The 15,000-nt window shown below is 49.6% G+C and overlaps 1 protein-coding gene across 1 annotated transcript in view; it reads left to right on the top strand.

Annotated features, from left to right (window-relative positions):
- The window catches only part of dcc (DCC netrin 1 receptor), a gene marked incomplete at both ends in the record, with an annotated part of 169,006 nt that overhangs the window by 151,308 nt on the left and 2,698 nt on the right, over positions 1-15,000 (top strand). Inside the window, 3 exon segments of the mRNA XM_080842602.1 lie at positions 3,273-3,422; positions 5,653-5,877; positions 12,449-12,591. Of these exon segments, the coding sequence (XP_080698728.1) occupies positions 3,273-3,422; positions 5,653-5,877; positions 12,449-12,591 (518 nt within the window).

Here is a 15,000-nt window from a genome sequence, read left to right as displayed (position 1 = left end):
TCTCCTCATCTCCTCCTCTCCTCCTCTCCTCTCCTCCTCTCCTTGTCTAACGCGTCCTGTATCCTGGGCTGAGGGGAAGGGGGGTGTGGGGGGTGCGGGGGGGGGTTCTATGGGACAGGCGAATAATTACGCCCTAACGACGGGATCCTTAATGAACACTGGGACGCGGCCTCCACAGTTCCGGCAGACAGGGTTGCCATTAATGAAATAAAACAGTGACACTGCAAATGACAGAGTAATTAATTTCGACATTGCATGTTTAATGCAGTTAATTATCCTCTTCATTTTTTTTCGCTCACTCAATCACCCTTCTTTTAGACACCACACACACCTATGCACACACACACACACTCACACACACAGACGTATGCACACACACACACATATGCACACACACACACACACACACACACACACACACACACACACACACACACACACACACACACACACACACACATTCACACATATACACACAAACACACATGCACATACACACACACACACACACACACACCCACACATATTCATTTTCTCCCCCTTGTCTCTCATCGTTGGCAGATCATTGCAGAGACTTTGTGACCCTCTCCTTGGCTCATGTAATAACATCTCCTCTCCTCCCCTCCCATTCAGTCTAACCACAAGAAGCTTATCACTTTAATTCAGTCATAACAGTCATGGTCGTTACGTCTCCCAGTCTTTAGTCTCTTAACTGCCCTAACAACCCTCCCCATCCCACGCCACCGCTCATGGAACCCACAGCAGTGCTTGCCACTCAGTCAGCATCAGCTTTCTCACACCATCCGCTCTTTTTCCTGGATGACTGACCTCAGACTTTGTCGTCGTTGTTGTTGTTGTTGTCGTCGTCGTTGTTGTTTGCCGAAGTCATTATGCTAGATCAAGCATGTAATTCACCGGGTGGAGCGGGACCGCGGTAATCAATCCCCTTAAGGCCCGGACGGCCCCGATGCCTGGATCCGTCTCCACCCCCCCTCCCTGCCGCGGCTCGCACCGCTAACAAGGTGCTCCTATTTCAATCTCCCTCGGGGAGTTTCATACAACTCACATAGAATGAGAACGATGCAGAGAGGTGAGGGTTTGGAGAGCAGTCAGCCTGGTCTGTCTCTCTCTCTGTCACGCACAGTCACACGGCGTCACACACAGACTAGCCAAGTGGACTTGACTTTTTCCTGACTTTCAAGAGTTATACAATAGCCTGGTGTCTAATTTTGAAAATTGATCGTTGAATGGAAGTTGCATTTTATGGGATGTGGCTTTTTGCCCTGTGCTCACAAAAACGGCTAACCAGATTTTTTTGTTTAGATTTGTTTCTGGCAGCCGTAATCAAACCTCCCCGTGGCACTTTTGTTCAACCGATTTTTCAAAAAGAGCGATCTAATTACAGAGCAATTAATTGCCATCAATGAGGTGAGCTCGTTATTCATTAGCCGATTAAGGCCCCTGTAGTCAACATGTTTGTGCCCGGGCGGTGATTGTGTTTGGAGGGTTAGAGTGAGTGGAGATTATTATGAAGCTGTGAATGGAGTCGGATGGAGTCTGTGTGTGTGTGTGTGTGTGTGTGTGTGTGTGTGTGTGTGTGTGTGTGTGTGTGTGTGTGTGTGTGTGTGAATGGAGTCGGATGGAGAGCGCTCAACGCAGCAAGAACACCAGAGTCGGCCACTGTGACCTTGCAAAGCATCATGGGAAGCTGACTGGGAAGAAGACGAACTTCATTACCTTGGCAAGAGATAGAGTTGGAGAGAGGGGGGGATATCACACATGGAGGCACACAGACACACACACACACACAGACACACACACACACGCACACACACGCACACACACACACAGACCCTTTGCCAGCAATCACTTCTGCCTGGTCGTATGCTGTTTAGAAGATAAAGATCTCTGTGGACTACTTGAGGCATTTTAACAGCCAGTCCTCCACTCTCGGCCTGTCTCCCCTGCACAACCCACCCCCATCTCTCTCACCGACACACACACACACACACACACACACACACACACACACACACACACACACACACAGAGAGAGAGAGAGAGATACAACATTCACAAACACCTCTTTTTTCTTTCTAGTGAGCCTTCAGATTTCGCTCCCAAGGTCAAAGCGCAATCATTCTCCACTCGTTTCTCTTGCTCTCTCTCTCTCTCTCTCTCTCCCTCCCTCTCTCCCTCTCCCTCTCTCTCTATCTCCCTCTCTCTCGCTTTCTTTCCCTTTCTCTCTCTCTCCCTCCCTCCCCCTCTCTCTCTCTCTCCCCCTCTCTATCTCTCTCACCCATTCTGTCTGTCTGAAAGAGTTCAGAACAGGCCTCCCTCAGCCCAGCGGGTTCAACTCTGAGACCTGAGGCAGAGCCTATACAAAGTAGCGGAGCATAGACTCTGCCTCTTTCCTAGGTGTTTGAGGGTTGCTGGGGTTTTCTGCTAGTTCCCTTGTCTGGGAATTCCCTGCCCCTTCACTGCATTCCATTTGTTCAGTTGGTCTGGCCAACTCTCAACGGCGCTCCACTTCAGCCACCTGATTGGACAGTCCTTTAACCAATCAGACCAACGATACTATACAACGATACAACGATCGGTAATAAAGCAAACACATATTTTTTCTGTATGAATTGTTCCAGGGCAAGTTTCTGTTCTGTTTTCAAAGAAAACTTGCCTTATCGAAGTTTTGCGGTGCTTCGGCGGCCACCATGTCCAATGTTTAAAAACTCTCCGTGCAGTAGATTTTGTAAGGTAGCCGTGGTAAGTTTAAATCCGCCAATGGCGCGCCAGGTAGCCAAAAGCCAGTTTGTGATTGGCTCCAAGGATTCTGGAAATCTTGAAATGAACGGGTATGCAAACTTGGCCAGACCCAGTTCTGAGGCAAAATCAATTTGGCCGGAAGAAGTGGGGCGGGACTTCCCAGACTACTAGTTCCCCTGAGCGCTACATAAAGTGTGCCCAGCAAGATTCCCTGCACTATTTGTAGTTTATTTTCTATTTCTTTGTGTGTTTCAGGCCCAGCTTGTCTGCAACGCAACTAATACAGTAGAACTGAGCAATCACCGTCAACAAACCGATTTTACTATATGCCTAGGGAGGCTGCCGTTGTTGTTTTGAGAATGCAAATCAATGAAAATCAATAGTCACACACGGGCTGGCAGCCAACGACAGAATGTGCCCGGTGAAACGAATGATACTGTACATGTGCCCGTTTGATGTGTGTGTGTGTCTCTGCTGACAGCTTCTCCTCTGTGCCCTTTTCTTTGCAGCGGTGGTGAGCGCCATCCCCGTGCCCACGCTGGAGAGCAGCCAGTACCCGGGCATCCTGCCCTCGCCCACCTGCGGCTACACCCACTCCAAGTTCACCCTCAGACCCATGCCGTTCTCCACCCTCACCATGGACAGGGGCTACGCAGCAAGTAAGCAACACCTGCTCCGTCCAGCCTGTGTTCTCTGCTCCGTCCAGCCTGTGTTCTCTGGCTGTATGCTCTTGATTGTAACTCAGCTGTCTCATACGACCCTTTCGTCTCCTTGCGCTTCCAGTAATTGCAAGGTTTCTGTCTCTGCGCTTGGTGTGCTTTTGTCCTCTGCCAAGGCTTTCCAAGTGCTCTTAAATCATTCTCTCTCTCGCTCTCTCTCCGTCTACTTTCTCTTTTTGTCACCTGTTTTTCTCCTTTAGCTATCTATCAGCGGCTCCTTTCTTCCCCTGCCTTCTATTGGAGTAGGCTTCTATTCTCTCTCTCGCCCATGTGTCTTCTCCTTTTGGCCCTCACCTCACCGTTTCTGTCTCGACCCATTTGGCTATCTATCCTTCCTCACCTCTCCTCTCCTCTCCTCTCCTTTCCACCTGCCTGCTTCTTGGACCGGCCATTTAAGGCCTCGTTAGCGCCTCTCGTTAGCGGCACCTCTCTCTGGCCCGGGCGCCGGCCCTTGGCATGGCTCTCTTCACTCTCTCCCCCCGGCGCGGCGGCCATGTTATTTAACTTGCAGCGAGGTGCCGCCGCAGGGCTTGGTAATTGATCAATACCTCACTGCCCCACATCTGTAATTTGGGAGAGAAAGAAGGAGAGGGAGACCGAGAGAGAGAGAGAGAGAAGGAGAGAGAGAGACAGAGCGAGAGAGGAATTTCCCCAAATTGAGAAAGCTAGAGTGGAATTAGGTTACCTTCCATTTACTCCCTCCATTTGCCTCCCCATCTCTCCATCTCTCTATTTCTCTATCTATCGCTATTTCTCTCTCTTTTTCTCTATCTATCGCTCTCCCCTGCCTGAGTAGCACCGAGACACCTATTGTCTGTCTGAAGCACAACAAAGACTCCAGCAGCCTAAAAAAAGAGGCGCCAGGGCCTTGAGAGAGCTTTCATGTTTAGCGGCAGACTAAGTGGTCTGGACATGGCCTCTTGGCGGAGCTACTGTAGGGCTTCTCTCCTCTCCTCTTTTCTTCTCTCCTCTCCTCTCCTCTCCTCTCCTCTCCCCTCCTCTCCTCTCCTGTCCTCTCCTCTCCTCTCCCCTCCTCTCCCCTCCTCTCCTCTCCTCTCCTCTCCTCTCCTCTCCTCTTCTCTCCTCTCCTCTCCTCTCCCCTCCTCTCCTCTCCTCTCCTCTCCTCTCCTCTCCTCTCCTCTTCTCTCCCCTCCTCTCCTCTCCCCTCCTCTTCTCTCCTCTCCTCTCCTCTCCTCTCCCCTCCCCTCCCCTCCCCTCCCCTCCCCTCCTCTCCTCTCCTCTCCTCTCCTCTCCTCCACACTGGATGAACAACACAGGTACATTCTCAGCAGAGGCTCAAAAGCCCGGGTCTGTATTCGCAGCACAAACCGCAAACACGAGCCGAGCTGCGAGAGGATCAGACGGAGGCGAGGGGGGGGGGGGGGGGGGGTTCGGGGGTGGGGGGGGGGGTTGGGTCGCCGAGGCAGGGGCCCCCCTGGCTCTGTTTGGAGGGGGGGAGGCGTACCCCAGCATGGCCCTCAGTAAAGCTGCCAGCTCCTGAGCGCATCTTCACACAAAGAGATCGGCGGCGGCGTCTCCGACTCCTGTCGCTGTAGGGCTCGGGCGTTCTGCAGGAATCTCCAAACTTTGTTTTAGAGTCGAGTTGCACCATGTTGCTATTCCGTGCTGTTTGACGCCCCATAGCTGGTGGAGCAGGGGTTTGACTACAGTGGATTTATTGAACCGTGTGAAGTCATCCAGCTCCTGCAGGTACACCGGTGCAAACGGATCAAATGGAGGCAAATCTCTTTACATTTGAAAATGTGTATACATCCCGTACACACACACACACACACACACACACACACACAGAAGCAGAAGCTTAAGTTTGTTTCACAGTGTTTTAATTCCCTGCAGCTAACAGGCACTTTAATTCCTTATTTTCAAAGTGCCTTTTGCATGCATCATAAGGTCCCGCTGTGAAAATACTGTTCCCCTGCAGCATTATGGTTTTTGTAGTACTTATTGTGTTTTTATGTTTACTGTATGCACCTATACACCATAGCAAATCCGAAGGAAGGTGTAAACCTACTTGGCAAATAAATACAATTCTGATCCTGATTCCAAATCATTTCAGATGACTGCGTACGTCTTTGTTTGCTAGCTGTTGTTGTTGTTCCCTGTGAATATTAGCATCTTTTGACCGGCAGTCGTCGTTGTCTCTCCGCAGCCATATCCACAGAGGGCCCCACGCCCATAGCGGGGCAGCAGCAGACCATGATCCCGTCGACGGCAGGGTCAGAGCACGGCTCAGCGGAGGAGGCGCCGAGCCGCACCATCCCCACCGCCTGCGTGCGGCCCACACACCCGCTCCGCAGCTTCACCAACCCTCTCCTGCCCCCCCCCATGGGCAACATCGACCCCAAGGTCTACACGCCCATGATGCCACATTCAAGTGAGTCTTTACCCCGGGGGGCAAAAGTGTATGTGAGGGGGGGGGTTTGGGCCATTTTGTGGAACCCACTTCTGGAGTTTTGCCAAGTACGAACCGGCTTATTGTGGCACTAGTACCCCAAGGTCTACACGCCCATGATGCCACATTCTAGTGAGTCCGACCCTGGGGGGAAAAGTGTGTGTGTGTGTGTGTGTGTGCGTTTGGGGGGGGGGGCAGTAAAACCAATAAACCAAGGTTTGGTTTGGGGCTTCTTGCGGAACCGTCTTCTGGAGTTTTGCCAAGCACGAACCAGGCACTAGTACAAAAACAAGGGCGATTGTTTTCAATAGAGTGGGTGCATTGTGGATGAAGGCGCTGAGTGAATCCTCCGTGAATTTAGCAGATGATTCATTGATGGCTCATAATCAACCCTTGCCCAGACTGGGGTGTTTATGGCTGTGCTGCTAATGGAAGTGCACAGATATGAAGGGCCTCTATCTCCACGGCATCCGGTCGATGGATTTCACTGCTGGTTTAGTGTTCATCACCGTTGATGATTGATTGCACGCAGCTTGTTGACTTGCAATGGTGGTGGACTGTAGTACAGTTGAAAGGCTGTAAGGGGGGTTTGGTTGTTCCTATTGATTTAATTGTGGAGATGAATATGCAGACGCAACGGCTGGGCTGGTTGCTTTGTGTTTTACACGCGTAAGAGGAGTAGAGTTATTATTAGGGTTATGAAGTCTGTTTGAGAGGGAGAGAGGAGAGGATGGTTCGGTCAGGCTTCAAGGGTTCATCCCTCAACCCTTAAGTCACCACATAATGTCACCTGAAGCAAGATAGTTCACCTACTGTGTTATCCCAGCACGCAGCACTGGAGTGTGTGTGTGAGTGTGTGTGTGAGTGTGTGTGTGAGTGTGTGTGTGAGTGTGAGTGTGAGTGTGCGTGTGTGCACGCGTGCGTGTGTGTGTTTGTGTTTTTGTAGTATTTATGTGCATGAGTGAATGCATTAGGATGTTTGTTTAAAAATCTGTGTGTGTGAGACTCTGTGTGTGGGTGTGTGTGTGAGTGTGTGAGACTCTGTGTGGGTGTGTGCGTGCTCGTGTGACCGTGTATCCACTACTCGATGCTCAGGTGGTTCCGTTTACCATTGATTGCCTCTCCAACGCGCACGGCTCTCACACACACACACAGCGCAGGTTCTTGCACACACACACACACACACACACACACCGCAGGCTCTCTGGTTCTCCTCAGGGAGGCCTCTGTCTTGTCTCTGCCCACCTGTGTGAAGCTAAAAGTGGATACTGGTATCCAGCAGAGCCCCCTTCACACCCCCCCACAAACCACCCTTTCCAACCTTGCCAACCCTCCACCTCACACACACACACATACACACACACACACACACACAGTCAAAGACACACACACACACACACACACACACACACAGTCAAAGACACACACACCCACACACACACACAGTCAAAGACAAACACACACACACACAGTCAAAGACACACACACACACACACACAGTCAAAGACACACACACACACACACACACAGATCTATCTTTCTGCCCCTGAATGCTTGCGGTGATAGAGATGTATCGTGACAGGTGCACCAGGCAGTGTTTTCCCCCTCTAGTCAAGATTTAATTGCTTTCCCTGAAACGGCTCCGGTGTTTAGATGCTGAGGCAGTCATGGCGTAGGGGGCCTCTCCCCCCCCTTATTTTGGCTGCGGAGGACTTGGCTGAGGGGGGTGAAGAGACTGGCTGGCCTGGGCGAGATATCCACTAGATTAGAAAACTAACAATACTGAATGGAGCCAAGACTGCGGCATCAGTTCTCATCCTACGATTGGTACCACTTTACAATAAGGCTCCATTATAAAGGTTTAAAAATGGTTTATAAATAGGTTATTAATTAGGTTGTAAACCCTTTGTAAGTCGTTAAAAACCCTTATAAATGAGTCCTAAACACAGTGCAGGCTCACTATTTGGGAAGATCCCCATCTTGGCAACCTTTATAATGAAGCCTTATTATAAAGTGGTACCCTACGATTTGTAAAAATACGGTGTTCATGAAGCTGATTTAGTGTGTGAGGTTAATTGGAAATGGCTACGCTAGGTGTTTGCAACTGTGGAGCACAAATAATGCAACTTCACAAAGTCATCTGCAAGCAATATACCCCACTGTGAGATCAAACAATGGAATCTTATAAGATTAGCATCTCTCAGCATTGCCGGGATAATCTCTGTATGCACTGAAGCAGACTTTGACATAGGGATTTAGATGGAAATGTAATAGAGGTATTCATTTAGTTGTGAATTTGACAAAAATATGTGAATAATCTCTTTGGTGAGTGTTTATAGGGTGAGAAAAGGTGCTGTTGTGTTGTGTTGTTGACCTTAAAGAAGTAAACAGGTATTTTTGTCAACTCACCTTTATGAACCCCTCCGTTCCAGAACACACACAGACACCCAGACACCCAGACACACACACAAACACACACACACACACACAATAAAGCCCAGGTCCAGGCAGGGTGCCGGACAATCTCTCTTCCTCCGGCTCAAATTGCCAGGAAAAGGGCATGTTTGCAAGAGGCCACATCACACATTGTGGCCTGCCTCTATCTCTGTCTGTGTGTGTGTGTGTGTGTGTGTGTGTGTGTGTGTGTGTGTGTGTGTGTGTGTGTGTGTGTGTGTGAGGGTGTGTGTGCGTGCGAGCGAGCGTGCGTGCGTGTGTGTGTGTGTGTGTGTGTGTGTGTGTGTGTGTGTGTGTGTGTGTGTGTGTGTGTGTGTGTGTCTGTGTGTGTGTGTCTGTGTGTCTGTGTGTCTGTGTGTCTGTGTGTCTGTGTGTCTGTGTGTCTGTGTGTCTGTGTGCCTGTGTGCCCTGTGTGTGTGAAAGGTAGAAAGAGAAGTTGTGTGTGTGTGTGTGTTCAAAAATCACCGTGTGTTTTCTGAGTTACAAACCAGCAGAGTGGTCAGAGGCTTTAGGTCTGTGCTCAGATGAGTTCATCTGCAGTGTAAATGCCATTCATCTGCTGTAGACGCACAGGGAAGAGCGGGCAGGGGCAGGGGCAGGGGCAGGGGCAGGGGCAGGGGCATTGGCCTTTGGGTAAGCAGGATGTGCTATAGATTTCCCCAGTCGATGGCAGTTTTTGTAAAGTTTGCAGTAAGACAAAAACTATAGCCGCTGCTTTTCCAAAACACTTGAATCATGGACACCAGAGATGAATGCGATACATCACAGTAACGTTAGTGAAACAGTAGCGTTAGTGACACACTTACGTCAGTGAAAACCCTCTCTTTCCTCCCTCTGAGTTTTGGTGGCTTCTGTTTGTCGGACGGAAGGCACTTAGCGTTTAATGCCGGGGCACCGTCAGACAGATGGACTCGGACCGCTCCAAATTGCCTGGTCCCTTACCTGCTCACCATCACCAGACTGCGGCCAGTGATGGGCGCTGTGAGTGGGCGATGAGACTGGTCTATTTCCAGTCGGATGCCCTAATGGCATGAAGCCGCCCGCCCACACTCCACACGCCAGACAAAAGCTTCGCTTTAAAAACAGAAAAAAAACAGAAAAAAAACTCTCAGCTCCGATCTCACATCCGCCTAAAATGAATCTCTCCCCACGCCTCTCGGGAGCCGTATGTCTGAAGAGGCTGTTGAGATGGATAGCAGAGCTGCTGTTTTTTTTATTTTTAAATATTAGTTTTTTGGGCTTTTTATGCCTTTAATTGACAGAGCAGTGAAGATTGTGACAGGAAATGAGAGGGAGAAGAGGTGGGGAGTGGACAAGAGAAATGACATCGGGCCGGATTCGAACCTGTGTCCTCCTTGGGCGTCAAGCCCGAATGTAGTTGGGGCTACTGTCTGTGTCACAGTGCCCCCCTGAGCTGCAGGTTTTTGAATTAATTTTTTCATGTCCATTTCATGATTTTTTTTGGGCATGCTGTATCCCCCATTTCCCTTGCACCACAATTACAGCTCATTACAATTCGTCACCTAAGGGGATTTAAATCATTACCGTTCAACCGTTTAAAAAAGGCATTTGATGGAACATAATATCCTGTATACTTAAGACACCGAGTCATGCCTGTGTCTTAAGATAAGGAGGCGGCTCTATGTAGCAAGCGTGAGCTTCGTGCTTGACTGTGCTCCCCTGTAATTATTATGGGATGGAATTATGCCCACTGGTTCGCCATCCAAGACCAAGAGCTCATAGACAGGCAGGAGAACGTTGCTACGTCACGTCCATTTTAGTTTGTTAATTCCATTTGTTTGTTGTTTTTGCTTGTGATTGTGTGGTGCAAATGTTTCCTAAGTAGCCTTTGAGACACGTAACCACATGGCAGTGTGTGTGTGTGTGTGTGTGTGTGTGTGTGTGTGTGAGTCTCTGTGTGTGTGTGTGTGTGTGTGTGTGTGTGTTCGAGTATGGCAGTCTTTCAGTGGGCCGCCCTGAGTGACAAGGCCACTGATTGTGGCTGAGAAGCGGGGACATGACTGGGCAGAGCTCTAACTGATCTGGCAGCTAGCGGCTCCACGGCGCCACACCAGCGGCTAATTATAGCCCCCTGCCGCTGGGTCACGCTGCTGCTTTCGTGGGCCGCTATTGGGGCGCAGGGACAGTGGGTGACACGTGTAATTAGGCCCCGCGGACAGAGATGCTTAGAAGACACGCAGATGAGCCGCCCCACCTCCCACGCACCAGGGGGCAGCGGCCTTCAAATGATGTGGTAGCTCTGCAAGCACGTTCACAGACTAAACACGCGCCTCGGGCTATGGGCTGTATTGAATTGTACGTGCTGAAATGTAAAGGTTGTGTCGATCTCATCTTTGTCAAAAATTACGTTACCACCTTTATGATATATGGTACGTGTCTGTCGTTTTGTATCCTGCCATCTAGCACACATACACCAGAGACACAAACCCAGTTAGGAGAAAAAGAACAGAGAGAAGCAGGCAGGAGAGAGAGAAGTAAAGAGTGAAAGAGAGAGGGAGAGATAGACAGAGAGAGAGAATGAGAGGGAGAGAGAGACAGAGAGAGAATGAGAGCGAGAGAGAGACAGAGAGAGAGAATGAGAGTGAGAGAGAGACAGAGAGAGAATGAGAGAGAATGAGAGGGAGAGAGAGACAGAGAGAGACAGGGAGAGAGGGAGAGGGAGAGAGAGAGAGAGAGAGAAACAGAAACAGAGAGAGACAGGGAGAGAGAGAGAGAGAGAGAGAGAGAATGAGAGGGAGAGAGAGAGAGAGAGAGAGACAGAGAGAGAAAAAGAGCGTTAACTCCATTATCACATGTATGGATTTCCGGCGCCCGCAGCCAGTTGGGCCCATTACTCCACCTGCTGCTCGCTCCTGATTGCCTGATGTCTACCTGTGATTTGTGGCGATTGCGGCGGGGGGCGGCACGCTGGCCCTCCTCGCTCCGGCTGGCACCGCGTGGCACTGCCCGTCCAACCCCAGCAGGCATTAATAACCCCGGGGCCCCCTCGAGTGCCCTCTGGCCGGGGGCACGGGTCTGAGCCTCTCCTTCTCCTCCTCTTCTGCCGCCGCCGACGCTCCTGCGGTGCCCGCGCGCCAAGCAGGTGCTGCCAATTTACACTGTTAAATTATGCAGATAATGTCGGGCGCGGGGATGTAATTAAGATCGGCGAGGGCGATAAATTCCCGCGGGCAGGCCAGATAGAGACCGTGCTGCTGTCTGCCGTCACGGCTGTCCATCAATCGCCCACCGCCCCCGCTTCCGTCGGACTTCACCCCCCACACACACACACACACACACCTACACACACACTTTCATACACAACACACACACACACACACTCTCTCTGTCACGCACACATACACACACACACACACTCTCTCTGACACACACACACTCTTTCTGCCACACACACATACACACACTCTCTCTGTCACACACACACATACACACACACACACACACACAAACTCTCTGACAGACACATATACACACACACACACACATTGGTCCTTTGTCCTTGGAGTGCAGTGTTTGGAGTGTGGTCCTGGTTTCTGAGCCCAGGAGCTGTTAGTGAGCTCCATCTGCACAGCGCTACCTGTTGCCAAATGGCCAGATCTCATTCGCTGATGTATTAGTGAGCGCGTTTGTTTGGGCGAGAGCTCTGCCCAGAATGTTCTGCACATCCGTGACATGTTCCCAGAGCTCGGGGATACGGAACGAATAAACTTGTGTGTTGTTATCTGTGTAACTGCAGGCTACAGGAAACATTCAGGTTTCGTCGGTATGAATGTAGACAAGCTTAAGAGCATGTTTGAGGTGATTAAAGGAGCGGTTCTGGTAGTAAATCACAGTTGTTAGTGTGTAATCACTAAAAGTGTATGTGTGTATCTGTCTGTCATTTCTGAGCTGAGGTGTTGATTCTGTGTGTGTTTGTGTGTGTGTGTCTGTATTTGTGTGTATCTGTCTGTCATTTCTGAGCTGAGGTGTTGACTGTGTGTGTGTGTGTGTGTGTATGTGTGTGTATGTCTGTGTATCTGTCTGTCATTTCTGAGCTGAGGTGTTGACTGCATGTGTGTGTGTGTATCTGTGTTTTCAGGTGTCACTCTCCCAAAGGCCCAGGTTAAGACAGCCTCCCTGGGCCAAGCAGGCAAAGCCAGATCACCTCTCCTGCCCGTGTCTGTGCCAACGGCCCCAGAGGTGGGCGAGGACGGCCAGAAGCCCCCCGAGGATCCAGCAAGTGTAAGTTAATAAGTGTGTGTGTGTGTGTGTGTGTGTGTGTGTTTGTGAGTGTGTCTGTGTGTGTGTGTTTGTGAGTGTGTCTGTGTGTGTGTGTGTGTGTGTGTGTGTGTGTGTGTGTGTGTGTGTGTGTGTGTGTGTGTGTGTGTGTGTGTGTGTCTGTGTGTCTGTGTGTGTGTGTGTGTGTGTGTGTGTGTGTGTGTGTGTTTGTGTGTTTTGTGTGTGTGTGTGTGTGTGTGTGAGATAGAGAGAGAGTAGGTGTAGTATCTGCAAGTGTGTGTGAGAGAGCTCCACACAGTGGAGTGTAGAGACTGGGAAGTCATGTTTCAGAGGCTACTTGTGGACCTGTCCTATTTCCTCCCTCAGTATCTGACTGAAGAGGACACAGAGGCGACTCCTATCTGTACTTCAAAGGCTGCTGGGGCGAGTGCTAGTGTACAACAAAAGAACACAAGCGTGCCGTGTGCTCCTGGTGTCAGTGTCCTGTCCTAATTGCTTTTTACGGACCGTGCGATGAAGGCTATTCTATTTCCAGCTGCTGACTCTCCGAGTTTGGTCCCTTTTAATAGCCAGGTTTGCCTACAGAAGGGCTGCTTCCTATCCTCCTGGGGGTCTTTGTCCTGTTCCTTTTGTCTCAGAGACATCAGGGATTTGTTCTGCACCGTGTAGGAAACAGTAGCTTCCACGGACGCCACGCACATAAAGAGGAGCGCATCCTTCAGGCAGAAATGCGGTCACGCAGTTATGAGGAGAGCTTCTATTAGCACAGCGTCCCTCCTCTTCACCACAGGTCAAAGGTCGTTTCTTCAGGGTACTTTACGAAACACCTAGTGAATACAACAAGCCGTCATGTCACGGTAGATTTATCTCAATACCAATTAAAGTCCTCCATTTTCTTACCTCAGCTCAAATCTTGTTTTCCACAGTTCTTCTCTGAACTCCTGTGTCTGTAGAGTACCTGCTGCTGCTTTCTGCAGCCCTTTTGTGCTTTTCGCCAAGCTGAGTGGTAGTCCAGCCAGGGAGGCAATAGGCAGTCAGTCTGTAGTGGGGCCGCATGAATCTGAGGGGCCATTAATTATTATCTCATTACTATAACACCAGCACGCATCAGTGCGGTGCTGTTTGATGTGCGATTGTGGGAGCACAGTGCTGTTATAAGCATATCATGTTAGAGGCGCCTGAGCGGACGAGTGAGAGAAGTGTAGTGATTGTAGTGATTTAGTGTAGTGAGTTGTTGTAGTAGTTGGTTGTGTGTGTTGTAGTGTGTGTGTTGTTTTGTGGTGTGGTTTGTGGAGTGTGTTGTGGTTTGTGTTGTTTGTTGTGTTGTGTGGGGGGTTTGTTTGTTGTGTTGTGTGTGTGGTGGAGTGTGGTGTTGTGTTGTTTGGGGTTGTGTTGTGTGTTGTGTGGGGTTGTTGTGTGGTAGTGAGTGTTGGTGTGTGTGGTTTTGTGTGTGTTGTTTGTGTTGTTTGTGGGGGTTTGGTGTGTTTGTGTTGTGGTGTTGTGTTGTGTTGTGTGTTTTGTGTTGGTTGTGTTTGTTTGTTGTGTTGTTGTGTGTTTGTGTTGTGTGGGTTTTTGTGTTGTTTGTTGTGTTTGTGTTTGTGGTGAGGTGTGTGTGTTGGGATGAAATTTGATGATAAAGGAGTGAATGAGATATGTGAAGTGGGTTGGTGAGGGAAGGGGGAGATGATATGGTTGGATTGTGAGAGAATTTGTTTAGATAAGAATGAGTGATGAAGAGGGTGTGAATTGAGAGAGAGAAAGAAAGAAAGAAAGAGAGATGTAAGATGAGAGATAGTGAGAGAGTGAGAGATGATAATGAATAGATTAGTGAGTATATTGTTGTGGGGAATGTGTGTTTATAGGGTGTGAGGGGGAGGAAAGGGGGGTTGAGTTTGGATAGAATAAATTAAAGAAATTTTGGGGGAGGATGTATGTAATGTAATTGGTATTGGATGGTTGTATGTGGTGTAGGTTTGATTGGAAAATTGGGAATTGTGGGGGGGGGGGGGGGGGGGGGGGGGGGGGGGGGGGGGGGGGGGGGGGGGTGTGTATGTTAAGATAGGATAGGGTGGGATAGATTGGGTAGAAAAAAGTTGGATTATAATGAGGGTATGGAAGAGGGTTTGTGGGTAAGATGGAGGATGAATGTAGGGGGGTGGGGGGGGGGGGGGGGGGGGGGGATAATGTAGGGGTGGGGGGGGGGGGTGGGGGGATAATTAGGGGTGGGAGGGAGGGAGTGGAGGGGGGGTTTATAGTTGAGTGGTGTAGAGAGATTATTAGTTAGTTAGTTTTTTTTTGTTGTATATGTTGAGAGGGGTATATATATTATATATATAGATTTATATAGTATATATATATATAGTATTTAGAAAAGGGATATATATATATATATTATATATATTATATATATAT

Source organism: Sprattus sprattus (genome assembly GCF_963457725.1).
Source record: "Sprattus sprattus genome assembly, chromosome: 7".
Lineage (NCBI taxonomy): Eukaryota > Metazoa > Chordata > Actinopteri > Clupeiformes > Clupeidae > Sprattus > Sprattus sprattus.
This window is presented reverse-complemented; position numbering and strand designations above follow the sequence as displayed.